The 27,077-nt window shown below is 36.0% G+C and overlaps 1 protein-coding gene across 4 annotated transcripts in view; it reads right to left on the reverse strand.

Moving 5' to 3' along the window:
* The window catches only part of Chst9 (carbohydrate sulfotransferase 9), a 232,729-nt gene that overhangs the window by 104,964 nt on the left and 100,688 nt on the right, over window positions 1-27,077 (reverse strand). For 3 of the 4 annotated variants that reach the window (XM_048363248.1, XM_048363247.1, XM_048363249.1), the window contains exon 3: window positions 18,026-18,064. The exons of the other annotated variant lie outside the window; for it this stretch is intronic. In XM_048363248.1, the coding sequence (XP_048219205.1) occupies window positions 18,026-18,064 (39 nt within the window). The remainder of the gene's footprint in view (window positions 1-18,025; window positions 18,065-27,077) is intronic. 4 annotated transcript variants of the gene reach the window in all.

Consider the following 27,077-nt stretch of genomic DNA (forward strand, 5'->3'; position numbering starts at 1 on the left):
TTCTAAAACTGAGCATTTCATTATTTCTACCAAACTCCATAGTCCAGGCCACTTCATTTTTCTCCAGGTTTACTTTCACAGATATCTAAATTGTTTATCTCTATTTCTCCACTAGACTGTTCCAAGTCAGAAGGTTTAAAGTGGGAGGTGGGGACTATCTTACTCCATGGCTTAGAATTTTACAGTGATTTTCCATTGCGAATATAAAATCCACACTCTTTGCCACAGTGCTAAAAAGCCCACACAAACTGGATGCTACCCACACATTCACGTTGTACACTATACTCTAGCCACACTAAAAATTCTGTTCCTTCCATTCAGCAAGCTTGTCCCCTTCAAGGCCTTTTCTCTTGTTACTCCCCGTTCTTGCAGATGCCATCATGGTTGGTTGCAGCTTACTGTTGAGGATTCAGTTGAAATGACTACTAAATGTACTGGAATAGTCCATTGCACACAACCACTTAACTTCACTTCTACCTCTTCTAAGGATGTAATGACCTGCTGAAAACAGTAAATTATGAACTCAGTGAAACAAGTTGTTCAAAATTAGGGGAAAAAGACTTGAAAAGTTAAATTATCTTTTTGAGATACTGATTTCAATTCCTGTGGATGTGTATCCACTAGTAGGGTTGCATTGTAGGCGGCTCTCTTTTTAATTTTTGAGGCAGCATCAAGGTTATATGGGCATTTCTCCTGTTTGTCAATTTAACTGTACTAATCTTCACTCCCAACTACAGTGTATTAGGATTTCCTTCTCTCCATTTCCTGTCATTCCCGCAGTATATCAATGTACCATTCTCCTTATATAAATAAATATGTTTTATAAGATGGACTTCATTCTTCAGGTTTTCGCATTTGCATATAATAGACATCAATCAATCCATCAATCCATGTATCTATATATCTCTCTGTCTATCAATCATCTATCTATATCTATCCATCCTTCCATCCATCTATCCATCCTATCCTATCCTTATAGGTCAGTTGCATTTCAATAAATACAGAGAACATTTAAAAGTACTTTATGTCTGTACATTAGTGCACAGAATTTGAAAGTGCATATCCACATGTGTATGATAAATATCTATCTATCTATCTATCTATCTATCTATCTATCTATCTATCTATCATCTATCCACCCTTATAGGTCAGTTGCATTTCAATAAATATGGAAAACATTTAAAGTACTTTATATTATATCTATACATTAAAGCACAGGACGTAAAAGTGCATATACAATTCTGATACAATCTAAAAGTGTAAGGATACTTTGTATGTGGGTGGATGCAGACATTGGATGGTCACTAGATGGTGGAAAAAGAAAAAAAGAACAAGTGGCCCCAAATAGATCTAGAAAAATCATGAGGCCTGGGTTCAAGGTCTTCCCCATGCTGAGCATGATCAGACTAACACCTTCTCATCTTTTAGGGAAGGTGGAAAGATGGACAGAAAAGAAATTTGTTTTATATCTCTGATTTTCTGAAGTGTTTAGAAGACATATCCAATCAATGAGCATTTATGTAGCATAACAATGTTAATTGGGGTTATAGGATTTTTACAAAAGGATAAAATGAAGACAGAGTCTATTTTTTTACTTTAATTTTCTTTCTTTATTTCTTTTTGCTGGTACTAGGAATTGAACTGAGAGCTTCATGCTCTATCATTTGAGCCACCTCCCATCTTTCAGTGCATTTGCTTATAGCATATTTCAGAAAAGGTCTTGAGCTTTTTCCTGGGTTGACTTCAGACTGCCTTCCTCTTATCTCTACCCATTGAGTAGCTAGCTTAATAGTTGACTATGAGCATTTTATTATGAACATATGCATACACATGAAAACATTAGGAAAATTTCTATTTCACATAGAGCCAAGTGGTGTCAAAACTTCCTACCATTTAGGTGAGGCCAGCATTTTCTAAATATCTACCTGAGACAAAGGATTAGAGCACTGAAAGACCACTTTTTGACATTTTGGTCTACTTTCTCTTTTTTTTAAATTAAAATTTTATTGTAAATGTGATGTACAGAGGGTTCATAAGTCAGGTAATGAGCACATTTACTTTTGAACAGTGTCACCCTCTCTTGTATTTTCTCTCATTTTCCCCTTTTGACTTCCCCCCAAGTTGTATCATTCATTTCCAACAAAATGCCTAGTATCACTGCTGAATTGGTTCACACTTTGCCTCACCATTTCTATGATTCTTCTTCCCCTATCCAAATTAGATAAACATCTACAAGACAAAGGGTAGAGAAATAAAATCAACAGTGTCAGCTAGTGGCCCATGCCTGTAATCCTAGCTACTCAGGAGGTTGAGATCTAAGGATTGCGGTTCAAAGACATCGCTGGCAGGAAAGTCTGTGAAACTCTTACCTCCAAGTAACCACCAGAAAACTGGAATTGGCACTGTGGTTCAAGTGATAGAGAGATAGCCTTGAGCTTAAGAGCTCTGGGACAGCACCCAGGCCCAAAGTTCAGGCCCCATGACCAACAAAAACATAAAAATAAACAAACAAAAAACAGTGACAAAATGGAATAAACCAAAGGAAAAGAGAAAGAAAAAAGAAATAACCGAAAACAGTACAATTAAAAACTCTCTTATTTCCATTTCTTGGGGTTCATTTCGATAAACGTTATTTTATATGGTCATATGCATATAGCTCCTCTCCTAAGAATATCCTCCTTTTTTTCTTACTGTGCAAATGCCTAGGGTACTGAGGTGCAATTACTTGTCTTTTATTCCATTGGGTTTACTTGTAGATTTGTAGGCATATTCTAGTTGTTACAAATAAGGGAAACCATGCACCCCATGTTTCTTTGGTTCTGGCTTACTTGCTTAATATAATTTTACTTAGAGCTCAAAAAAATCAAACCCATAAAAGAAAATCCTCAAAGAAACAACAACCCCATTTATAAGTGGGCTAATGAATTCAAGAGAGACTTCTCTGAAGAAGAAATACGAATGCCTGGTAGACACACAAAAAATGTTCAACATCTCTGGCCATAAAAGAAATTCAAAACAAAACAACAATGAGATTCCACCTCACTCCAATTAGAGAGGCCATTATGAAGAAAACTAAAATAAATAAATAAATAAATAAGAACAAAAATGAATAATAATGGTTGCTCTCAGGGATGTGGCTAAAAAGCAACACTACTACACTGCTGATGGGAATGTAAACTTGTTCAATCATTCTGAAAAGCAGTGTGGATGGTCCTCAAAAGACTAAACATAGAGCTTCCACATGACCCAGGAAGCCCACTCCTGGGCATTTATTATAAAATAATACAAATCAGCTCACACTAAAGCTACCAGAACTACCATGTTCACTGCAGCATTACTTACCATAGCTAAGATATGAAATCAACCCAGATACCCCTAAGTGGATGAATGGATCAAGAAAATGTTGTACATATACACATGGAATTCTATGTTTCCATCAGAAAGAATGATATTGGCCCATTCATGAGGAAATGGAAGGACGTGGAAAAAAATTATACTAAGCAAAGTAAATCAGACCCAAAGAAACAGGCCTGCATGGTTTCCTTCATTTGTAATAACTATTTTCTCTTACATACTTACACCTACAACTAGTAAATACCTCTTGGTAGATAGAATTTGATTGTTACTAGTTTTTGTTCCTGAACTAGAGCTTAAACTCAAGGTCTTATGCCCTCATATGGGTTTTTCACTGATAGCTGGTACTTATACCACTTGAACCACTCATCCAGTTCCAGTGTTTTGCTGGCTAGTGGTGGACACATTATCTTGAGGGTTTATCTGCCTAGGCTACCTATAAACCTCAGGTCTGAGCTCTCTGAGTAGCTCTGATTACATGTACAAGCTACTAGTACCTGACTTGACTATTATTTTGAAAAGTACGTTATATATATGTATGAAAATAGATTAAAAAATTATTGCACTCATTTTAAACAAAGATAATGAAGAGTAAAGTGGGGTCAATCTGATCAATATACATTTTATGCTTTTCTGGAAATATAATGAAAACTTCAATAATTAATATTAAAGTAATGAATGAAATGCTGATAAAAGGAAGAATTTGCTGTGACAAGAACATTGAACATGAAATTGGACCCTTTAAACATATTTTCAGTATCTAATATAGTGTTGTTAGCTGTAGGCACAATATTTTAGCGTAGGTCCCTAAAACTTTGCTGGGGTTGAGGGGAGTGGGAAAGTGGGAGTAGCTTAATATTTGCTGGTTACAAAAGCACTGGCTTAAGTTTCATTTGTCCTTACTCCTATGCTTGTGGCCATATCTGATCTTTACACTTATACAAGTCTTTGGTGAAGAGTTGATAGAGCTTGATTTAACTAATCTGTGTTTTTACTTCTATGAATTCTGAAGCCAAATGGTTAAAACAAATCTAAGTGAGTCACAGTGGCATTTACATTTCTATCAGCAAACATGTACTGAGTGTTCCCTTGTATATGTCAGCTTATATGCAAATTTTTCTTGTTCATCCAGAACAAAGATCCTCTGCTGACACTTTGTCTTGAGTGACAATATTAAATTTGATCATTTGCTAGTGGAGACAGCATGATTTCTTACGCTGTGCCAGATTTTCTGCTGTTTGTACTGGACATAATTAACCAGAAAATATAATAAACACAAGCTGATGGGGGCATCTGTTCACTTTATCTATTTCTGCCACCAGCGATTCCATTATATATTACTTAAAAATGAATATAAATGAAATCCATCTTTCAGGTCATTTAGTTTTTGTTTGTTTAACTTTAATAGTCTCTCAAAGCCTATTGCCAAGTCTTAAGCATTTCAGACAATAAAACATAGTTATATAAAACTATATAACATTTGTGTTAAATGCTTCCTGAAAATTTCAGTGAAATTAAAACATTGCAATGATCATCAGTGTGCCCAAAATGAGACATTACTGATACTTTACTCTAAAACCAGGGTTTTGTCTGCATGTATCAGGAAGGATTTTTTTGTTTTTTTAAAACACTTTCTGCTGCAGAATTGAAAAAAAAACACTAAACTGATTATGTCTTTTGAGTCTCTTCATTAAGTAGAGGATTTTTTTCTTGTGTTCTAAACACTAGAAAAGTAATTTAAGTTCTGAAAATAGATATATAATTTACCTTTAAAATACTCAGCTCATTTGCATTAGTTAAAATGAAGAAGATGATAATTTTTAAATATACTCAGCAGTCCAAAATTTTATTGCTAATTTCATAGTCATGCCCTTTGATGGGCTGGGTATTGTAAACTAACAATTATTTTTGGCTATGCCATTATGTTGAGTTTTAATGTGATCGTTATTTAATATTTTAAGAATTAACAATTACTGTTACATATGAGTTAAACATGTGGCATAGTTTTGAATATGAGGCATTTAAAAACAAGCGTTCTAGCAGTGATTCTGCAAGCATGTTTGATAAGGATACAGTGAAGGCTATCACTTGATATTTTTCAAATGCTCTAGATGAGAGTGCTTAGCTGTTCATCTAGCTCACCTGGGGGGGGGGGCAGGTACCCCCACACAGTGGGAAGGCTCATTTTGTAGTGGCAAAAAAGAATTGCAATATTCTTTATCAAAGTTCTCCTATTACTTTGCAAAAGTTTGAGAGTCCTATATTAATGGAAAATGAGTGACTGATAAATGTGTGCAATTGTGAAATCAATTTAGCAAAGAATTGTGTGAGGTATGAGACAAACGGTGGTGTTATCCTGCAATCCCCTTTCAGTCCAACTTTTGAATCACTTCTGAATCTAGAATCCTGTTTCCATTATTACATACAATGGTAAGTAAGGATTTCTGTATGCATACATTGCTTTCCCTTACCTTTATGCTTATATTTTTATCGATGGCAGAAAATTATGAACCAGAAAGTACAATAAATAATCAAAGAAATGAGCAATTTTTATTCTTTTCTTATAATATTATAGTGATGCTGAAATGATAATATTCTATTTCTTCAGATAAACAGATTGATTCAAGGGCAAAAATATTGATACATCTGAAGCAAATTTCAGAAAATTCCATCCCACCATTCACTTTCTCTAAACAATCTAATCACAAACTCTCTCTCTCTCCCTCTCTTCTCCCTCTCCTTCTTTTCTCTCTATCTGTTTATCCATTTGTGGGTATGAATATGTATTTATTAGAGGTTTATTATAGTTATAAATAAACATTCTCCTAATTTTTCCCTACACAAATGAATAAACTCATAAAATTTGTATTTTATTCAGTGAATCCATGATCCTGTGATTGGTGAGAAAGAGCCCTTTTACCTCTTCATATGAATAATCTACTGTTTTTGCACCCATTCTCTGTGTTCTCCTTTTCTATTGTCCTGCCTTGTAATTCTCTTCCATCATTCTTAAGGCTTCTTTCCTTAGGAGACTCATAGAGCCATTTTCAGAGGCTGAGGATTTCACAATATTTGCTCTGTATTTGTTGAACGAATATACTAGGATACCAATAAGTTACTAAGATAACCAATATACTAAACCAATTTACTAAGAGTAACTGTGTTTATTCCTGAAGTTGCAGGAGGTATCTACCAGGGCCCAAACTCGAAATCCATACTAGTATGTATTCCCCCTTCATTCACATCCTAACTCAGAAATCAAGCACATTGAAGTTGTGAGAATTCCATTCTCTGCAAAGGCATCCAACAACTAGGTTTGAGGCTTCATCAGCTCACCCAGCATGGCTTCTGTGCCCGGAGAATGTTGTGGTATATCAAGACCTTTAACTAAGGGCTGGATGAGGAAATTCAGTTCATCAGATGTTGAGGCTGTGACTGTGACCAGGAACTGAGTCCTAGCATTCTGAGGTCGATAACCCAGAGCTGCCTGTCCAAAAAAGAAATCACAGGGATGGTGTTCAATTCTGTGCTGCCCATCATGGTAGCTAATAGCTACATAAGGTTACAAAGCACTGGACATGTGCCAAACACTAGCTAGAAACCAGCTTTTAAAGTATTTTGTCATTTTGTTAACACAAAGTCCCTTCCTGCCTCTGCTTCTCAAGTGTTGGGATTATAAATACACATCACCATATTGAACTCAAAAATTTAATTTTAATTAAAATTTTACTTTAACAACAAACATAATCATTATAAAATATCTGCCTACCAAATATAATTGTGCTGTTCTGATGCATTTTTTCTTTTACCTTTCTCTTATAATGTGCTATTTTTAATATAAAATAAATTTTGGTACACACAACTTATTTGTAACATATTCTGAGTATGTGTTGGAATATTTTTAATATTGTCTTAGTTAATATTTTCACTATCACCATTTATTTTACATTTAAAAATGCAGCTACCCAGTTGGGTGCTAGTACCTCATGCCTGTAATTTCAGCTACACAAGTGGAAGAGATCAGAGGATTACAGTTCAAGACATGGGTAGGAGAGTTTATGAGACAAAACTAACTAGCAAAGAGCCAGTCTGGAGGTATGGCTAGGGGGTAGAATGTCCACTGAGCAAAAAGCTCAACATGAGACCCTGAGTTTGAATGCTAACACCAAGAAAAAGATAAATAAATAAAATTAAATGCAGCTACTCAAAAATGTAAACTTAAATAAATGGCTCACAGGATATTTGCAATGGGTATTCCTTATCTAGAGAAAACAAGGAGTCAAAAAACAAAACAAAACAAAACAAAAACCATGAGCAATAACACACAAAGAAAAGGCAGGACATAAATCATTATGGAATTTGGAAACTTAAAAATTTAGTTAGGTGGTAGATACTCTAAGTTAAAATATCCTATGATATTACCAATTCTTCTTCAGAGTATTTAGCAAACAATTGAACACACGCTGTTGGAGCCATTCATGTTTACTGCATCATGTTCACTATGGTCAAAAGCTAGAAACAAAACAATCTTCCATCAGAAGATGAGTGGGCCAATAAATAAAGCATACTTTGTACAATTAAATATTATTCAGCCTACAGGAAGGAAGACCATTTTAATACATAGTAGAACATGGTAAAAAAAAAAGTAGACATTTAACCATGTTATACTGTTATCAAGAAAATGTGGTATGTAGGAAAATGGTAGGATTTTACTTACTGATTAGAAAGAGTGATGTATTATTTGCAAAGAAATGGAAGGACCTGGAAAAAAATTATGTTAAGCAATGTAAGTCAGACCTAGAGGGACAAAGGTTGCATGTTTTCTCTCATGAGTAGAAGTTAATATTAGTTTATAAACATATAAATAAATATGTTAGGTGGTATGCAAGGGAATACAAATGTATTAACTAAAATATAATAGATTCAAGAGAGAATTAAAATGGTGTGATTCCTTAGAAAGGCAAAGTCAAAGTTCAACAAAATAAACACCAGGAAATGGGTACTTGAAAGGGGAGAGGGACAGATGAATAAATAGAAGTGCAGGTGGTGAGTGATAGAGTCAAAAATTCAATGCATATCCTACAAAATTAAGAAGCATGAGGGGAGAAGTGGTATGGGATGGGTGAGAATGTTGAAAGGGGTGACATTGGTTAAGGTGCTTTGTTAAATGGCAGCTCCTTTAGATAACTATTAAAGACAATAATTTGAAAAAATCACCTCAAAACAACAGCAACCAGACAAGGAGCCCATGAAATAAGCTAGTCACAAAGATCTATCTATCTATCTATCTATCTATCTATTCCCTTTGTTTTGTTTTTGGTGCCCTTCCTGGGGCTTGAACTCAGGACCTGAGTACCATCCCTGATCTTTTCTCTCAAGGCTTGCACCTTACCACTAGAGCTACACCTCTACTTCCTGCTGTTTTTTGGTGTTTAACTAGAGGTCTTTCCTGTTTGGGATGGCTTCAAAATGTGATGCTTTGATCTCAGCCTCCTGAGTAGCTAGGATTATAGGCTTGTGCCACTAGTGTCTGACTCACAAAGTGTAAATGTTATATGGTGCCATTCACTATGAAGCACTCAGAGTATTCAGACCATAGAGATCAAGAGTGGAATGATGGTTTCCAGGGACTAGGGAAGGAAGAATAAAACATAGATCTTCAGTTTTGCAGATGAAAAGAGTCCATAGATGGTTGACATGTTGGTGCATAGCAGTCCTAATGAACTTAGAGTCACTAGGCCATTACAACATTTAAAAATGGCTACAGATGTATATTAGATTAGATGTATACATCACTATAATTTTAAAAATAAGTGAAAATTTTAAAAATCTTTCCAGAAAATAACTATGTTGTTCCAATAATATTTCATGCCTTTAAGGGATCCCACGATGGCCAACTAGAAACATTACATTTGAATGTAGTCCATATTTATTTATCTCTATTTCCTGAGTGGACATTTTTAAATGGTAAGGATGGGATTGTAACCCCTTTGTATGACTCCTTACTACTACTAATAATAAGTAAATTAAATAGCAGGGATGTTAGCAGACTAGGTGAAAAAATGATCAAATCAAATAAAAAAATCATGCACAAATAAAATAAAAATTAGAATTAGGTTTATTTACCTGTTGCATACCAGTGGAACAGAGAAGGCTTGGTAAGATGGAATTTCAAGGTGGATTTTGCTTGTTTCATTTTGATTTTTGAGACAGAGTCTAGCCCGGACTAGCCTTGGATTGTAATACTCCTGCCTCAGCCCCTTGTGTGGAGTGACTAGATTATAGGTGTTTATCAACACATGTGGCTTTAGCGACATTGTTATGATAAAAGGGCCACATTAAATAAAGAAATATGCATAGGTTGTTTCTGTACAGTGAGAGATGCATTAGATATCAATAGTCATACTAATAACTAAGACTTAAGTACAGAAATAAGCAAAGGCAGGAAAGAAAGGGTAGAGAGTGTTCAAGAGCTATCCTGCATGAACTCAAACAAGGACAGGTGTTTACCCTAAGACAGGGTACATGGTCAAAACTATTTTCTGCTAGAGTGACCCTAACAAAGCCCAGGCATTAATCATCACCTTTAAGAAAACTTGGAAACCATGCCTACAACCAATAACACTAATCTGTGCCCACTCATTATTAGACTATCAGTGAACTAGTCAGATCACTCAAGTGTTCAGAGAGAGGACCTGGTTCCAGGTAGCCCAGGACAGGTGCCTCCATTTTGTGGTATCTCTCATCTGCCACGAAGGCTGAGCTTATCTCAGAGCTTCTCCAACTATCCACTAAGCCCTAACCCTGCTCAGGAGTGGGCAGAATCCAGCTGTTTGTTAGAAGACTGCCAGCTTTCTTCAAAATCTTCTTAGTCTGGGGAAGTTCCATAAAATAATAGGACTGTTGGTGCAACTGATTTTTGTATTGTACAGCTCAAATTGCACATTCATTTTAAAAGGTTTTAGGTGACACAGTATACAAGTATATCATTTACTGTTGATTAAAATATTTGTGGTCATTTCTATTTTTTTTAAATGCTGGGCATCTGTTCCGTGGTTAGAAATACAACCTCTGTTTTTATCACGGTGGGAAAACAAGTTGTGACTTAGGGCCCCTTTCAATAGAAAGTCTAAGGGTCTCTGGTTTTATTATTTTTGTGTGTACGCTTCATCCTTTGATTTTGTAAACAGCACCTTTATTTCCTTTTGTTATAGTTGTTTGATTTGCTTTATAAAAAGTATTTTGTTGAAAAGGTGATTCACAGAGGAGTTACAGCTACATAAGTCATGTAATGAGTACATTTCTCTTTGAACAGTGTCACCCTCCCCTCATTTTCTCCCAGTTTCCCCCATCTAGCCCCCTACCCCCTCAAGTTGTATAGTTCATTTCCAATGTAGTATCTAGTGAGTATCACTGCTGAGTTGGTTTACCCGTGTTCCAGTGCTACCCCTTCCTCTCCCTAAATCTGATAAACTGACATACAAAACAAAGGGTACAAAGATTAAAAGACAGTGGGAAAAAGGAATAAACCAAAGAGAAAAAAATACCAACAGTACAATTAAAAATGCTCATTTCCATCTCTTGAAGTTCATTATGATGAGTACCCTTTTATATGATCGTATGCACACAGCTATTGAGCCCTTCTGATTCTCTCCTATGAACATCCTTAGTTTGTTTTTGAAATAGAAGTTGTTTCTGTGTAGCTGAGCTAGCTCTGAACTCTTGATTCTTCTGCCTCAGTCTCTTTGAGTGTTGGAATAACAGGTAAATTCCACCATACCTAATGAGCTTTTAGTTAATCAAAACATGCATTAATGACAATGTTCTATTACCAGTAATGTAAAGAAGAATAACTTATAATTTCATTGATATGATTACACTATCCTATATACAGTATTACATTGACTGACATAAAGATACATACACATAAGATGCACCTTGATGCATATGGCAATGTACCCAGAGTAGTACAAAGTCTAATTTTGTTGAGAACTGTTTGGACATGTGCTGCCTTAAAAAGAATACCTGGACGCTCAAACACCATTTTTGAGTTAATTTTCTTTTGACTGAGAATTCCTTGTGCTTAAATAAACCAGAATACTTGATTTAAGATGAAAGCTGGAATTGATTTTGATTAGCACAAATCATGAAACATATCATTTTTCCTTCTGGGTGCAAGGACTATAGACATGCAGCCTAAAAGTCAACATAGGTAAAAGACTCTCAGTTACACAATGAGACAGACTGCTTTAAGGTAAAATCTATGATCTGGCTAAACATACTTTTTTCCTCTGCTACCCAAAGTAGCCCTGTTTCCTGTCTTAGTGAATGCACAAATCTCTGTTCTGCTCTCTATAGTAACATTCCATACTAAACATCAAACACATTAAGGGAATTTCAGGGCGATGTTTAATATCTGTACTTTGACTATATGGTGTGACATGGTCATTATCCACATAAGCTACTTATCATTTTCTGTTTGTTTAGTTTGCATATACCTTCTCTTCAAATATACTGTTGTATGATGAAATTTAAGATATTCTCAAAGTAAGGCAGCACCACTGTGTTGTGGTTCATTCTGTATGATAAACTCAACTGTCTGGAAAATGAAGTTTGTTTAAAAAATAAAGGCTTCAGGAACTTTTTTGAACCAATAACCCACATGTATGTCTTCCATTTTGTTATGGAAAAATCAATTGAGGAGATTTTATTTCAGTCAATAATAAATGCCATTCTGAAATCACACACCCTGAGAAGATTGGATATTTTTAAAAATAGAACTCATTAACACAGTTCAGAGAGCTACTTCTTCAGGAAAGCTGCTTTGAAAAGCAAACGGCTGGGGATGGATTGCCTGGGAGGCCAAAGCAGAAAATTGGTAGCTTAGTAGTAGATGATGGATAAACACAAGACATGGTTTATAATGATCTGGGTCCTTTGGGTATAGAGTGTGAGAAAAGAATAACTTCTCTTTTTCTATCTTGTGCTTGTAGTAGTCTGCATATAGATTACACATATGGGTTCAAAACTCAACTCTATTATCTGACCATTTCACACTGGGCTGTGGGAAATGTGGTACATAGGTCATTTTCAAAACTGAGCAAATTCCTGGTTTGTCATCTTACCAGTATCCACGGTGTAAATACTCCCACCACGGTCATTCTGAAGCTGCCTTTATTGCCTCAGTGAATATGAAGGAGGGGACAGGGTAAGTAAAGCGAGTTCTACTGGATATCTTTCCACATGTAAATAAGCTCCTTTAGTAACTCACTGCCTAGAACCTGTCCTTTTAGTTAAAAGTATGTGACCTCAAGTTCCTAATTTTTAAAATGTTGACCCTAAATGTTGACCACAAGTAAGGGTAAAATAGAAGTAAAATGAGTGCAGAGTCTGAAAGAATTAATAAATATCAATGTCCTGACTGATGACTAAGACCCCTCTTCCCCTCAACTCTTCTTTCTTTCCTTTTCCCTTTTCCTTCACCAAATCTTTGAAAATTCAACATTGATTTCATGCTCATTTATTAACAGCCACTGCCAGGTTTCCACTTACAGAATTCCTAAAAAGATAATTTCTGTGCCATTAGATATGCTCCACTCCAATATAATTTTCCAGTGATTCTCTGCTCCATATGTGGAACTTGACAGCATCCTCTTCAAATTCTCTTTTTCTCTAAGACAGAAGACTTCCTGTTCTCATAGGTCAGGTTACACTGATCTTTTTTTTTTTTTGCCAGTCCTGGGCCTTGGACTCAGGGCCTGAGCACTGACCCTGGCTTCTTCCCGCTCAAGGCTAGCACTCTGCCACTTGAGCCACAGCGCCGCTTCTGGCCGTTTTCTGTATATGTGGTGCTGGGGAATCGAACCTAGGGCCTCGTGTATCCGAGGCAGGCACTCTTGCCACTAGGCTATATCCCCAGCCCCTACACTGATCTTTTTAAGGCTCTCAGTGTTTGGTTTCTCTTATGCTTTTGTTAATGTATGTGATTTTCCATGAATTTATTCTGATCTCTTTTTTTCTATCATTCATTTTGATCATGCTCACAGTAACCACAGTTTCAATTTTGATCCAGGTATGAATGGCTTTAAGAAAAGGTTAAGGTATACATACACAATGGAATTCTATGCTTCCATCAGAAAGAATGGCATTGCCCCATTCATAAGGAAAGGGAAAGACTTGGGGGAAAATCATATTAAGTGAAATAAGCCAGACACAAAGAAACATAAGATCCATGGTTTTCCTCATTTGTAATAATATATGTCTAGGATAGTCCTAGCAGACGTTCACAATAGCTCAATAGCTATGTACATATGACCAATGATATGATGCTAATCAAAATGATCTCCAGTGTATGGAAATTAGGGCTTGTTGTGATTTTTTTTCTGTTTCTTTTCTTTTTTAGTGTACTTTTGCAGTTATTTCTTTTGTCTTTTTTTTCTCTTCTGGTTTATTCCCCACAGTCACTGTTTGTAACTACGTACCCTTTGTCTTGTATAGAAGACAAAGGGTGAACCAATGCAACAGTGATACTCACTAGACACTATGTTGAAGATGAACTTTAGAGTTTGGGGAAGAGGAGAGTCAGGGGAGGGAAAGGGAGAAAAAGAGAGAGGAGTAACATTGTTCAAAAACCCATGTACTTATTACCTTACTTAAGTAACTATAACTCCTCTGTACCACATCTTTACAATACAATAAAATATAAAGGCAAGCTGAATCTCAGATCTCTGGAGTTACAGAGTGTCATGTCTGTATTCCCACTTGCTATACAACAGTTTCAACAACTGTACATTCATATCCCTTACTATAACTGATGTAAATATTAATTAACTCACTAGTCTCCCTGCTAATCTCAAAATGGAGCTGGACCACAGGTGTGGATTCAGAATTTAATTCTATTACTTCTGGCTAGCCAAATGGTTGGCGACACCACTTTTGAAGACACTCTAGGCTTAGATTTTAGGGATGCATTATCCAGTTGCACATTCATCTCATATTTTAGGATGGACACACAGGAGTCATATCCCTTATCTAATATCCAACCATACAGGTCGATTCTACCTTGTACGTATACCTGTCCATTTATTCGATTACCTTTCTAATGTTCTTGTCTTAGTGAGCATTGAAGAATTAAATTCTTTCATTCAAAGATAATTAAAAGAATATTCCTCTCAGTTCCTTGACTCCTATCAAGTCCCCAATTCATACTTTCATATGGATGATGGGGAAAGGAAAATGGATCCTGTAACTAATATGACAGAATCTTTCAGAATCTATTGAATGAAGTTCACACCTCACAGATGGGCCTAAGTGGTTCTCATAGATTCTGGATCATGTTTCCTTTTTTAGCTATCACTTCTGACATTTACCTGTTTATGAATGTGTTCAGTGTGTATTACTTTCCAGCCGTTCTATCAATATGCCATGCATTTTCTTGCTTTATGTCCTGGGACAATCAGTCATTTTTCTATCTGGTAAACTGCTACTTCTTTCATCATGGATTGGTGCAAATTTCACTTCTTCCTGGAAGCCCTCTCTGAATTCCTCATGACACCTTGTGTATAACTCTTTAGGAGGCATTATTCACTGATAGGAACACCAGTTCTTGCTTTTCTTTCTGAACTGAAAGTGAATAAATGAGGATATTCACCTCATATTTCATTGGTTCTTACATCTTCATATCAAAGATGTGGAGATATGGATCACACAAACATTTACCAAATTTAATGAATCAACTTATAAATGCCTCAAATTCATTCTCTGTACCCCTTGTGGTATCAAATGAGATGGTGTAAATGTAATGGTTTTCATATGTTAGAAATGAGTTTAGATTACAATTATTTTCATTTAAATAATGGTTGTCAAAGTAAGAATGAAATGCCCATAGTATTACAAAATATTGAATTCCCCAAATTAGTGGACTTTTGAAAATGTCAGCATACCCAAATTCATCTTTACTTCTATCTTACAGGCTTAATAGTGGCCACTAAAATTGTAATTACAAATAAGATACATTAGGCCCTTTTCACTCTTGTTTTTGAGAGCTTCCTTTTGGATAAGTGATAAGAACTAAAGCAAAAAACAATATAACTAAAAAACCAGAAATGACTTAGCAGAAAATCATATAAAACCTGCATTGTCTTGAAAACTTACATTCAATAAGTTACATAGAAAAAGCTATATGTGTTATACACAGGGGGAAGATTTTTTTCAGTATTTACTTAGTTATATTTCACACACATGTCCAATGAGTGTTAGAATGTTTTAAAGTGGAGGTGCTGTTGGTCTTTCAGAACATTTTCAGGAAGCAGAAAATCTAGTCTAAAAGTAGGCATCTAGGGAGGAAATTTGCAGAGCAGATGTTCTACCATTTGCTAAACCACCAATAATATACTTCACCTTTAAGTTGAGAAAACAACAACAATGCTCTCTATTGGTAATTTTTTGCAAATTATACAGTGGAGCAAATAATCTCTAACTTTAAAGATGTTTAATGCCATAAATGAAAAGTTTTCAATTTTATTTTAGAATACTCAATATGGTCTTTACTGATTATTCCATTTTTCTGTTCCATTAGGATCACTCTTCTTAATACTTAACTGAATTTGAAAGAATATGCCTTGTTGAAAACATTGGAACAGGGCTGGGGATATAGCCTAGTGGCAAGAGTGCCTGCCTCAGATACACGAGGCCGTAGGTTCGATTCCCCAGCACCACATATACAGAAAACGGCCAGAAGTGGCGCTGTGGCTCAAGTGGCAGAGTGCTAGCCTTGAGCGGGAAGAAGCCAGGGACAGTGCTCAGGCCCTGAGTCCAAGGCCCAGGACTGGCCAAAAAAAAAAAAAAAAAAAAAAAAAACATTGGAACAATATGCATTTGCCAGATGATATCTTCATAGTCTAAGGAAAACTTATGACAAAGAATTTTTGTAAACAGTAATTAATGGAGCAATATTCTTTGTAAGAATTTATTCTTTGTATTTTATTCTATGTTGTTATTTAGTACCAAGAATTCCCCGAACTCAAAAGGATGTTTTTCAAGTCTTTCCATTTTCTTATGAATGGGACAATGACATTCTTTCTGACAGAAGCATAGAATTCCACTGTGTATATGTACTATATTTTCTTGATCCATTTATCTATCTACTGAGGGGTGTCTGGGTTGGTTCCATATTTCAGTGATGGTAAATTGTGCTGTGATGAAGTGAGCCAGACCAAAAGAAACATAGACTATGGTTTCCTTCACTGGTAATAATTAGTATATTCCTAAGATAGGCCTAGTGGATGATCATAATAGATCAATAGCTATGTACATATGATAATAGAAGATGATTCTAAGCAAAATGAACTACAAGTTATATAAATAACTGGTTTATCATTGCTGTTGTTATTTTCAATGTGCTATGGGAAATTATGCCTTTTTCGTTTGTTTTTCTTCCCTATAGTTTTAACTCTGATGTCACTGTATCTGATTATGGTTCCCTGGGTATTGTATTTATTTTTTGTATAGATGTTTACTGGAACTAGGGAAGTAAAGGGGAACATCAACATGATGAGCCAAAGGGTAAGAGGTGAACTAATGCAACAGCAATCCTTACAAGACAATATGTTGTATACTGTACAACTCACGGGGGAAAGATTGGGGAGGGAGGAAGGAAGGGGAAAGAAAAATGAGGGAGGAGGTAACAAGTTTGATAAGAAATGTAGTCACAGGGTTACAGATGTAACCCTGTTTTACATCACTTTCACAATAAAATAAAATAAAATAATAAAAAAAGTTTTTTAAAAAAGGGATCTCTTCAATAAATGTACTTCAAACTCAGTAGGAAATTGGTGGAAAATATTGATCATTTTTCCTCTGTTTCAGGTGAAGAAACTGCATCAGTGAAAAATCAAGGGTATATAATAGGTGAAATCAGGAACTTAACTCTTCATTTTTTACCCATTTATTATTATCATGCCGTATATGTGTTTAATGATCTATACCAAGTCATTTAGACAAATTTCATTTTGTTTTTTCTGGCCATGTTTCATGAATAGGGTATGAATTTCCAATACAGCAGCAAGAGTCATGTTTTTGGTTTTTTTTAGAGGATGAAAAGCGAGATACCATGTTCTACATATTCACTATGAGTTATTACTGGCCTGTAGAAAACAGAATCCTGTATGATATGAACAGAGTAATAGACTACAAGAGACCAGACCTTTATTTTCACCATTTATGTACTCAAAATTGAGCTTTAGGAGATCAATGAGTAGAATGCAAATGGTAAGATTTAACAGGGATGTTGCAGGGATAAATAACTTATTCACTTGTGTGAATGGTCCCTAAAATTAGGATGGAGAAAGGAGACAAGGATGTAGACTGTTACTCCTTTTTGATTAAACTGGACTTTGTCTTCTATTTACTATACTTGCTGTAGGGAAACATGCATAACATCTTTTTTCCAACCATAGACACAAAAAGTGAGTTGAAAGAAGATAGGGGTGGGAGTCCCACTGTAATAAGAATTGTGGGCTAGTGGAGGTTTGGGAAGACACACAGTTACACAAACATACATACACACAATTTCTCTGTGATTAATGGCAATATCTGGATGTTCTGAGTGTCCTTTCAAAGATAGGAATGAAAACACAAAATTAAGCTGGAGCCTAATTAGACCAAATCTTACTTGATGTTGATTTTTTTTCTTTGTTCTTATCCACTCTCCCTGAAATGAGAAGTGGCAGATAAGTTGCAGTGTGGATTCAGGAGAATATACTGTAATTAAGGTGAAAGCCTAATTTATAGCCTTTTCCAAATACAACCATTATTTCAGTTATGTCTAACGTGACTATAGAGATAGCCTATAGACTATAGAGATATATAGATAGATGTACAGATGACAAGGAGGGAAAATGCCTTCAAATACATTCATAAAATAAAAGCCTTATAAAGTGTGCAATAATTATGGTGTTAGGTTTTTTAAATCTTGTTACTAAGAGTTGTTTACTAAGCAATAAACCTCTCAATTACAAATTCCCATGAATAGCACTACAGAGGAGGCAAGTAAATAAAATTAGACCATGAGCTCTTTTAATCTATTTGAAAGATAGAAAGCATAGACAGTATTTTATGAAGTAATACATATGCTAGCATATGCCAAATGTTTAAAGATATGGGAGGGTGATTCAATTATTATTGAAAAAAGAGGGAGTGCCCGTGAATTTACAGAGAAACTGGTATTTGATTTAGATCATGAGATGTACATGGGATTTAGGTCATTTGACTCTTGGCAAACAGAATACAGTGTGCTAAGTAGACAAGGAAAATAGAGCAAGTAGACCTGTTCAGAACTTACTTTAGAAACCTAAACACACATAGTGCCTAGGAAGAGGATTATCCTAGAATATAGGCAGTAGGTATTGCAAACATGGGCTGGACCATGGCACTGGGAATGGTGAGGAAGAAAGGGGTGGATGCCACAGACAGTGGGGAGGTCAAAGTAACAGAAATCAATGATTTATAAAATGTGAGTGGCCAAGGAAAAAGAGAGGTCAAAATTGCCTAGATAAGCTTTGTGCATAGTCATGTTTTATGAGGCAATGATAAATGGCGATGGGATGTGGAAATGGGGGACTTTGTTTAGATTCACTGAACCTGAAATGTGATGGACACATGGAGCTTGAGAGAGATCAGAGTTGAAACCATAAATGTAGAAAATTTTCACCTTGAGCAGATGGGTGAATCGAGGGGTTCAATGGGAACCATAAAGGCAGACAAGATAGATGAGTAGGCTAAAACCAATAGCCAGATAACAAAAATGCCATTTCTGTTTGGCAAAGTAGGTGTGAGAAGAGGCAGAAATCCAACGGGCTCAATCAAGTATAGAGCTGAATACCACTAATAAAGTTTCAGGGTATTTGTAGTGGGAGCTCCTACAGTCTCCTGTGCCAATGAGCTCACGTGGTGGTTACTGGCCTGTGTGGCAGGAGCTTTGGAAGAGAGGAGCTAGAGGACATGAAAGAGATAGTGAAGGCCTCAAGAGTAGGTGGGTAATAAGGAGGCTGAGGCTGAGAACAGGACTTTTCATTCATGAGACCTTGCAGCATCAAATGAGGAGATAGGCTAATTCTTAAGCAGAAGCACGTAGGGTTTTCTGCTTAAGAATTAACTTATGGGACTATTAATACCTGCTTAAAGGCTTAGGTATGGCACTTTACATAAGGGAAATGTCATGTAGAACACACCTGCACCACTGTGCAGGTGGCTGACATGTGTAGACAATGATCATTTTTCTATCTCTCATTTAATTGCCATCTACCAAGTTCTCCCAGTGGTTGCTAGTTATGGAAACACATAGAAGCTACAGGTGGCCATTCACATCTTTTAAAAAGATGCTAAGATATACTAAAGGCGGAAAAATTCCCAAATAATCCTAAAATATACAGCAAAAAAAATGCAGTTTTTCTGCATGTAGCCGTTGAAAGGGTAGGATTAATTCAACTGGTTCCCTGATTAATTCTGTTCATTTGGGTGATTTCCAGAGAATTTGTTGCAATTTGTTTCAATGACTCAAACAGATAAATGGGTTGGATAGTCAATTTAAAAGTCTCATTCATTTCCACACATGATGGGGAAACTCCTCATTTTCTAATGGGTGATCCATTGTTTACTGTTTTATTATACACCCGACACAAATATTTTCTTGAAATTCAAAAAATGAGTATTCAAAGCTCAATGTAACAAAATATTTACAGAAAAACAGTCTTTTTGGACAGTCTTTAATTTGTATTAAGATGGATTTTCCTGTCTTTGTCTCTGTCAGAGCACCCTTCTCTGGAATGCCTCAGGGATTAAATAATTTGATTTTGTGAGTTAGAAATGGTCAGAAATAGACAAAAAAGTTAACATGACATTTGTCATTCCAATGTTTCAGAAGCAAAATTAGAAAACCTGTTGAAGGGTTTTTTTGATGGGGAGGGGTAGACTTTAAACAATGCTTGGCTCTTGTGTTATATGAACTAAAGTGCTATATAAAACATATGAATGTCATGTCATAGTTCTATCAATTGGCATTTCTTCTCACTTTCTCTATCTCACTCTTTATGGATTATCTTAACACATTCTTTTTACATTCACTTCCACAGTAAGACATAAGCATGGGACTTACATCTTTAACTTCAGAACCTACTTAGGTTTTACTTTAGGTTTCTGCCAGAAATCTCTACCTATATTTTCTTTTAAAATATTTTGATTGTCTCTACATAGTTGTACAAAGAAAGTTGTCACTCACCAAAGCAGTTTATGAATACAGTGCATCCATCTTGATCAATCTCACCCCTTTCAACATTATCACCCACTCCTTCCAACCTACCCTTCCCTTACTTATCTTGATTTTAGATTATGCATTGTTTTTTTCCTGCCCTTTAAGAAAGCTGTTTTTGCGTACAATGTATCTTGATCTGTGTTATCATTTCAACAGCTTCACCCCCTTTGACCCACCCTTTCCCTTATAGTCCTCAATTCTGTGGTATATAAAATGAATTATTGCCCACATTCTTTCCCCTTCTCCCTTATTCTTCTATTTCCCCTTGGCTCTACCGTCCCCCTCTTGAAAGTACCCATTTCTTGGTACTTATTTTGTTGGGCTTTGACTTAATCATTTTAAAGAATTATCCCTATATTTTCTATTCACATACCAACAGGTGAAATCTTTCTCTTTGTCTATAGTGCTTCTCATTCTGGCTCCTGTTGTCTGCTTAGGTACCCCAACAGGAAAGTTCAACAGCACCCTCCCTTTGGCTCAGCCTCTGCTTTTCCTTCTAGCAGACCTTTCAAGTCTCTCTTCTTTCTCACCCTGATGTGTGAATAGGATTTCTTTCCTTGGGGGATCTACTTTCTATAGACTCTCAACTGGTTTCGGTGGTTTTTCCATACATGCTAATGATCAACATTTCCATTCTTTCTTGTAAAACTAATGACTCTGATTTGGCCACAAACAATTTTCTGCTGTCACCTCTCAAGTAGCATCCAGAACATTTAACCATTATGTCAAAAAGTGTACCTCTCACTCCAGCTCCTCACTTGTACTGTTTCTGCTTCCTAGAGGCGCACCCTGTCTTTCTTGTCTGTCAAAACCATATCCATCCTTTAGAGCTTAATACAGACAGCAGTGCTCTGGGAAACCTCTGTCTCTGGGCCAGTACTTCTAGCCCCCAAATGCCTGAAGAATGGAGCATGGAATTACTCTTTACATGTTTCATATTTAGTCACTTTGAATCCTGTCTTTCTGCCTCCTGGTAAAACACCAAGCACCAAACAAAGAAACTTGGAGTGGGACTGGCATTAAGATCTGTGTCATGCTCTAACCCATCTCAAGATGCTAGAGAACATGAAAGAAATTTTAGTACTGCTAAAATTTAGTGGAAGTGCAACTAGCACAAAGCTTTTAGCCTGTATTTATATTACAACTGATAACCTAGAAAACTATTCTATGAGAAAAGTGAGTGATAAAATAACAGATAGGCTTTCAAAGTAATGAGCATGCCTTCTGTCCTAGATGTGATCTATTTTATCATAGATTCTAGTGTAAAAGCAGAACATTAAAATATGGTTTGCATTTTATTTCTGTTTAAATAGAGATGTAGAGCTCTACCTGTGATGAATGAAAATCCATCATAATCTCATAAAAATGAATTTGTGGGGGTAAAGCTTTTTTTTCTTATATGAGAAAAAATGTTTCTAATTGAACACTAAAATTCCAGGCTGCATGATTATTTATATAAATGGAGTCTTGATATTTACAAAAGCTCTTTCAGACTTGAGGCTGTTGATATTGTTCCATTGAGAAACATGAAATATATATTAATTTATGGCACATTTCAGTACTATACTACAGAAGTAGTCTCTTAATCACAGTGATTGTTTTTGATATTTTAACATCATAGATATATAAATAGCAATTTAAGAAAATATCATTATGTAAAATCCACCCAAATGCATTATTGCTGTTTCATCAATAGAGTTGTAAGCCACTTACCAATAATGAGTGGTAATGACATTTGTATTAGGCTGCCACCTCAGCATCTCTTATAACTTCTGAGGTAAGAGAAATCACTCATACATAGGTCTGTGTATGTGTACACCAATAAACATACACATGTGGCCTATGCATATATTTCATGCACAGTGTACACATATAAACTTTACTTTCACGGCCAGATACAGTTTGCTCTTTAAAATATATTCTATTTTACTGGCTTCCAACCTGTATAATGAAGTCTGTCATGGAATCTTATCAAGCAGGCCTCACTGAAATACCAATTTCTCAATAGCCAATTCTGAGTTTGCGTTTACTCTCAGGCATTTTATCTGCCCAGCTCTGAGAGGTATTATTAATCACATCCTGTTGCTAGGATACCTGAGAATGTTCATTTATGTCCGATGTTTCTTTGGCAAAATGCACTATGAAGAAGGCATAGGCTCATGACAAGGAAAATTACCATGCACATGCAATGCAGAGGGATAACAATCTCCAGAGAATACAATGCTAACATCCTTGGATTTTTAATGCCAATTTAGTTTCATTTAGATGATAATGGTAAGACATTTGGCAATTTTTGTTGAGAATATGTTGCATTTATATACTTCGGATTTTAACTAGAAGAGTTGAAGGGTATAGGATTTTTATGTATTTATTGTACCATTTCTGGGGCTTGAACTCTGGGCCTGAGTGCTGTCTCTGAGCTTCTTTGGCTCAAAACTAGTGCTCTACTACTTGAGCCACAGTGCCACTTTTGGCTTTTTCGGAGTACTATAGTTTATGGGAAATAAGAATTTTATGCCCTATGTGGTTACTTTATATGATTTTGGTACACTAAATATTGTATATATGCCCACCTGATCTAAGGAAGGGAAAGAAAAATGAGGGTATAAGATATCACAAGAAATGTATTCACTGCCTTATTATATAACTGTACCCCCTTTGCACAGCACCTTATCAATAAAATTTAATTAAAAAAAAGAATCTTATAGACTTTCCTGCCTGGGTTGGCTTCAAACCACGATCCTCAGATCTCAGCCTCTTGAGTAGGTAGGATTACAGGTGTGAGCCACCACCACCTGGCAGGAGACAGAGTTTTGGTTTTTTGTATTTTTTTCTTTTCTTTTTTGGTAACTGGGGATCAGACCTGGGATGTTGCACTTGCCAGGCAAGTACTTTGCCACTAAGCTACATCCCAGCCCTGGAGAGAGGGGTTTAATTCTGTTTATTTCATAAGCACTTGGAATGGAATGGAATGGAATGCTAGTAGATATGTAGAAACAAATCTAAAACTCTTCTCACTACTATTGCCAGTTTTAGCCTTTTTAATACAATATTTATGAGTATGCCATATTTATTTAGAATGTGAAACTGGTTAATCATTTAAAAGTGTCTTTACTAAGAGTATAAAATAATTTCAAAGTCATTTCTGATTTAAGTGCTAATATAGCAAGGATTCCTGCTTATTGGTTATAAGAAGGAAAATGCCATTATGTAAAATCCACCCAAATACAAGATTTTCTTGGTCATGTTTCCATATGAAACAGAATGACTTAGCAGGAGGAACTTAGACTTTAGAGGTATATAGACTAACCTCCATCTTTACCATGGATCTCAGAGAGCCAGATAACCCTTGGAAAAAAACAAAGTATTTTTTTTTACCTGCTTACTTTCTTTTCTTTCTTTTCTTCAGGTGTTTGTGTGTGTTTTGTGTACATACATATACAAAATTTCTACCTCTCTAATCATCGTTCATCTGCCACCTTATCTTTCTAATATTTCAACTTCAAAGACATGGAAGCAACTTGAATTTCACTTCATTTTGGTTTCTAAGTGACATTATCAGAGTACTAGTACTATACTTTTATTGATAATAATAGTAAATTGATCAATCAGTATCTTTGTGCCTGATGTTGTAGTGACATGACTTAAGGATTAATTTCTACTATGAGACTTTAAAATAAAAAGATGTTCTACCAATTTTCATGTATAAAACAAAGTATATTTCATGTATAAAACAAAGTATATAAAACATAGAGTAACAAAGAATATTTGCTAAGTTGTAATAGATTATCAGAGGGCAAAAAATAAATTAAAGGAGCAAAGATGTAGGGAGAAAGAACGGTTGGAAAACCCCTAAGCCATAAGTGGTCCATCTGTAGGTTTTGAGAGTTGCCTGGATGAATTATTTGTTAAAATAATTCCACAGACTGCCTTTCTAAGATCCACTTACCATAAAACTATTTGTTTGAATGAAACAGTGCCTTTATAACTACCACATATGTCAGCACATTTCTATGCCATACAATATCCTTAAAACTGGATTAGCACTTAGTTAGAATCTATGAGTGGGCACTGTAAGGACACTTCTGCACATTGTAGACAATGACTCCCTTTTACAGTGGTGAGAATAGGCTTATCTCTCTTTTTCTCTTTCTTTGTGTGGCACAGGGGATTGAACTCAGAGCCCTGGGCTTGGTAGGCAAGCAATCTTCCACTTAAGATATGCCTCTAGACATTTTGCCAGTTATTTTCAGGTAGGATCTCTCACTTTATGCACAGGGCATGAGTCTGAACACCATTCTCTAATATATGTCTTATATGATGTTGAATTTATAGGTATTAACCCCACACTTGTTTACACTTTAAAACAGACTCTCACTGATAATTTTGCTCAAGCTGCCACCAAAACACTTCTCTATCTCCATCTCTCTAGTAAAGGGCTATGGCGCGAATCACATTTTGAAGTGAATAGCAGCCATGGGACTGTTGATCGTCTGAAATGATTTGAACGGAGAAAGAGAGAGAGTGAGAGAGAGAACAAGAGAGAGAGACAGAGACAGAAACAGAGACAGAGACAGAGAGCTGACAAGCAACAGCAGAAGACTTCTCTGCCCTATTCCTAAAGATGCAGTGGCACTTAATCACTTAGTTTTTCTGATATTAAATGATTTCTTCATTTCAGTGGGTCAATACTATTATTTAATAATTTCAAAAGCATTTGTCCCAACAGAGATATTAGAGGATGCTAGGTAGTATATTGTAGGGGTGGGAATAGAGAAGCTTAAGTGGGACCATTTAAAGACTGGTTGGTCCACACAAGATTGCAGAGACTTGATCATTACTACATAAAATCGAGTTCTTTCATAGTTTTGCTTTGATTCATGCTGATGTCAAAATGCCACCAACCTCAGCAGACACTGATGACAATGCTCAGTATGTGGTAGATCTTTACTACTGCTCTCCTGCAGCTTTAGATAAACCCCACTTGCTCCACTGTCTGTTACTATTTGGTTAGTTGATCTGTTGCTAGGATGCTTGGGTGAAGAAAGCCATCATGAGCACAGTGCATACTGAGAGCTTCAGAGAGTGAGTACTGAGCTACAAAAAAATGGGCTCTTCAGAAACATATCGATACAGATAGATCTGGGCCTTTGAGGTTGACCATCTGCCTTGGCAGGGCTGATTCTCCATCTGTACTCTTCAGCCCTGGGGTCTGCCATTCATCATAGCATAGAGAAATGACTAAATGTGTAAGGATATCCCCCCACCCTCCTTGAGCTAACCTCTCTGCAAAGAATTCACAAAATCAGTATAAGAAAAAATTGTTTTGGTTGTCTTGGAAATTGTTGAATACAGACTCTCTTCTCACTTCATCCATCTGACAAGGACATAATTAATGTGACAAGCAACAGTCACTTCCAGATTCCCAACATTGGCCTGGATGAATTAAATCTTAGAGTAAACCTTTTGTTATTTAGAATCTCATTCTGAGGCAGTTGTTTCTTGGCAGAGAAGATTTTTGGAAGACCTTTAGATGTTGAAGTCAGATTGGCAAAAGCAAATACCAAGTTATTGCCAGCTCTTAAATAGCCCTGAGAAATGGGGACACTAGTTTTAATAATAAAAGCTTCAGCTGCTGACTAAAGCAGGGCTGTGAGCATTTGTGGAATAAATGTATTTTTGCTTTTAGGTTTGAAGAAGCATTTACAAAGAACACAGTATTCCAGATGTCACTGGATTGTTTATTATGTAAAAGAAACTGGAAAGAAATATTTTGCAAATTATTTTTCAAAATACATTTTTCTACTCTGCTGTTAGAATAAAAATGATGATAGAGTAAGACAGTGAGCCTGATTCTCTCTCCTTAGGTCTATACAGGTCTAATAACTTGATTACCCATTACAACATGGCAGAAATAATGTTTTGCATCTTCTAGATTTGAAACTTGATGATTAAATAGCTTCAATTTCCTGCATCTTTGCAAACTTGGTCTGGGAGAAGGTAGACACAGACTATCTAGAGATAGTCATGCACCAAGGAAGCTTGAGTTTACCGTAAATAGTGGCCATGAGCTCCTTAAACATATATGACTAAACCTCAGCTGTTCCAGCCATTCCAGCCAAAGCAGCAGAAATGGGAATGAAAAATTCTGGATGTTATCATTCAGACCTAGAATGCATCCCAAAGGCCCATACATTCAAGGATTTGTCCTCAGGCTGGCATGACTAGAGGCAATGGAAACCTTAAGAGGTGAGGCTTAATGGGAGGTTTTAGGTCATTAGGGGTGTGCTCATGAAGGGCATTGTGGTACAGTGACATCTTTCTTTTTTTAAAATTTTTATTAACCTTAAGTAGTTGTTCAAAGGAGTTTCAACCCAACATATCAGTTTGTAAATACAATCCATCTTTTTTTGTT

This window comes from Perognathus longimembris, chromosome 15 (genome assembly GCF_023159225.1).
Source record: "Perognathus longimembris pacificus isolate PPM17 chromosome 15, ASM2315922v1, whole genome shotgun sequence".
NCBI lineage: Eukaryota > Metazoa > Chordata > Mammalia > Rodentia > Heteromyidae > Perognathus > Perognathus longimembris.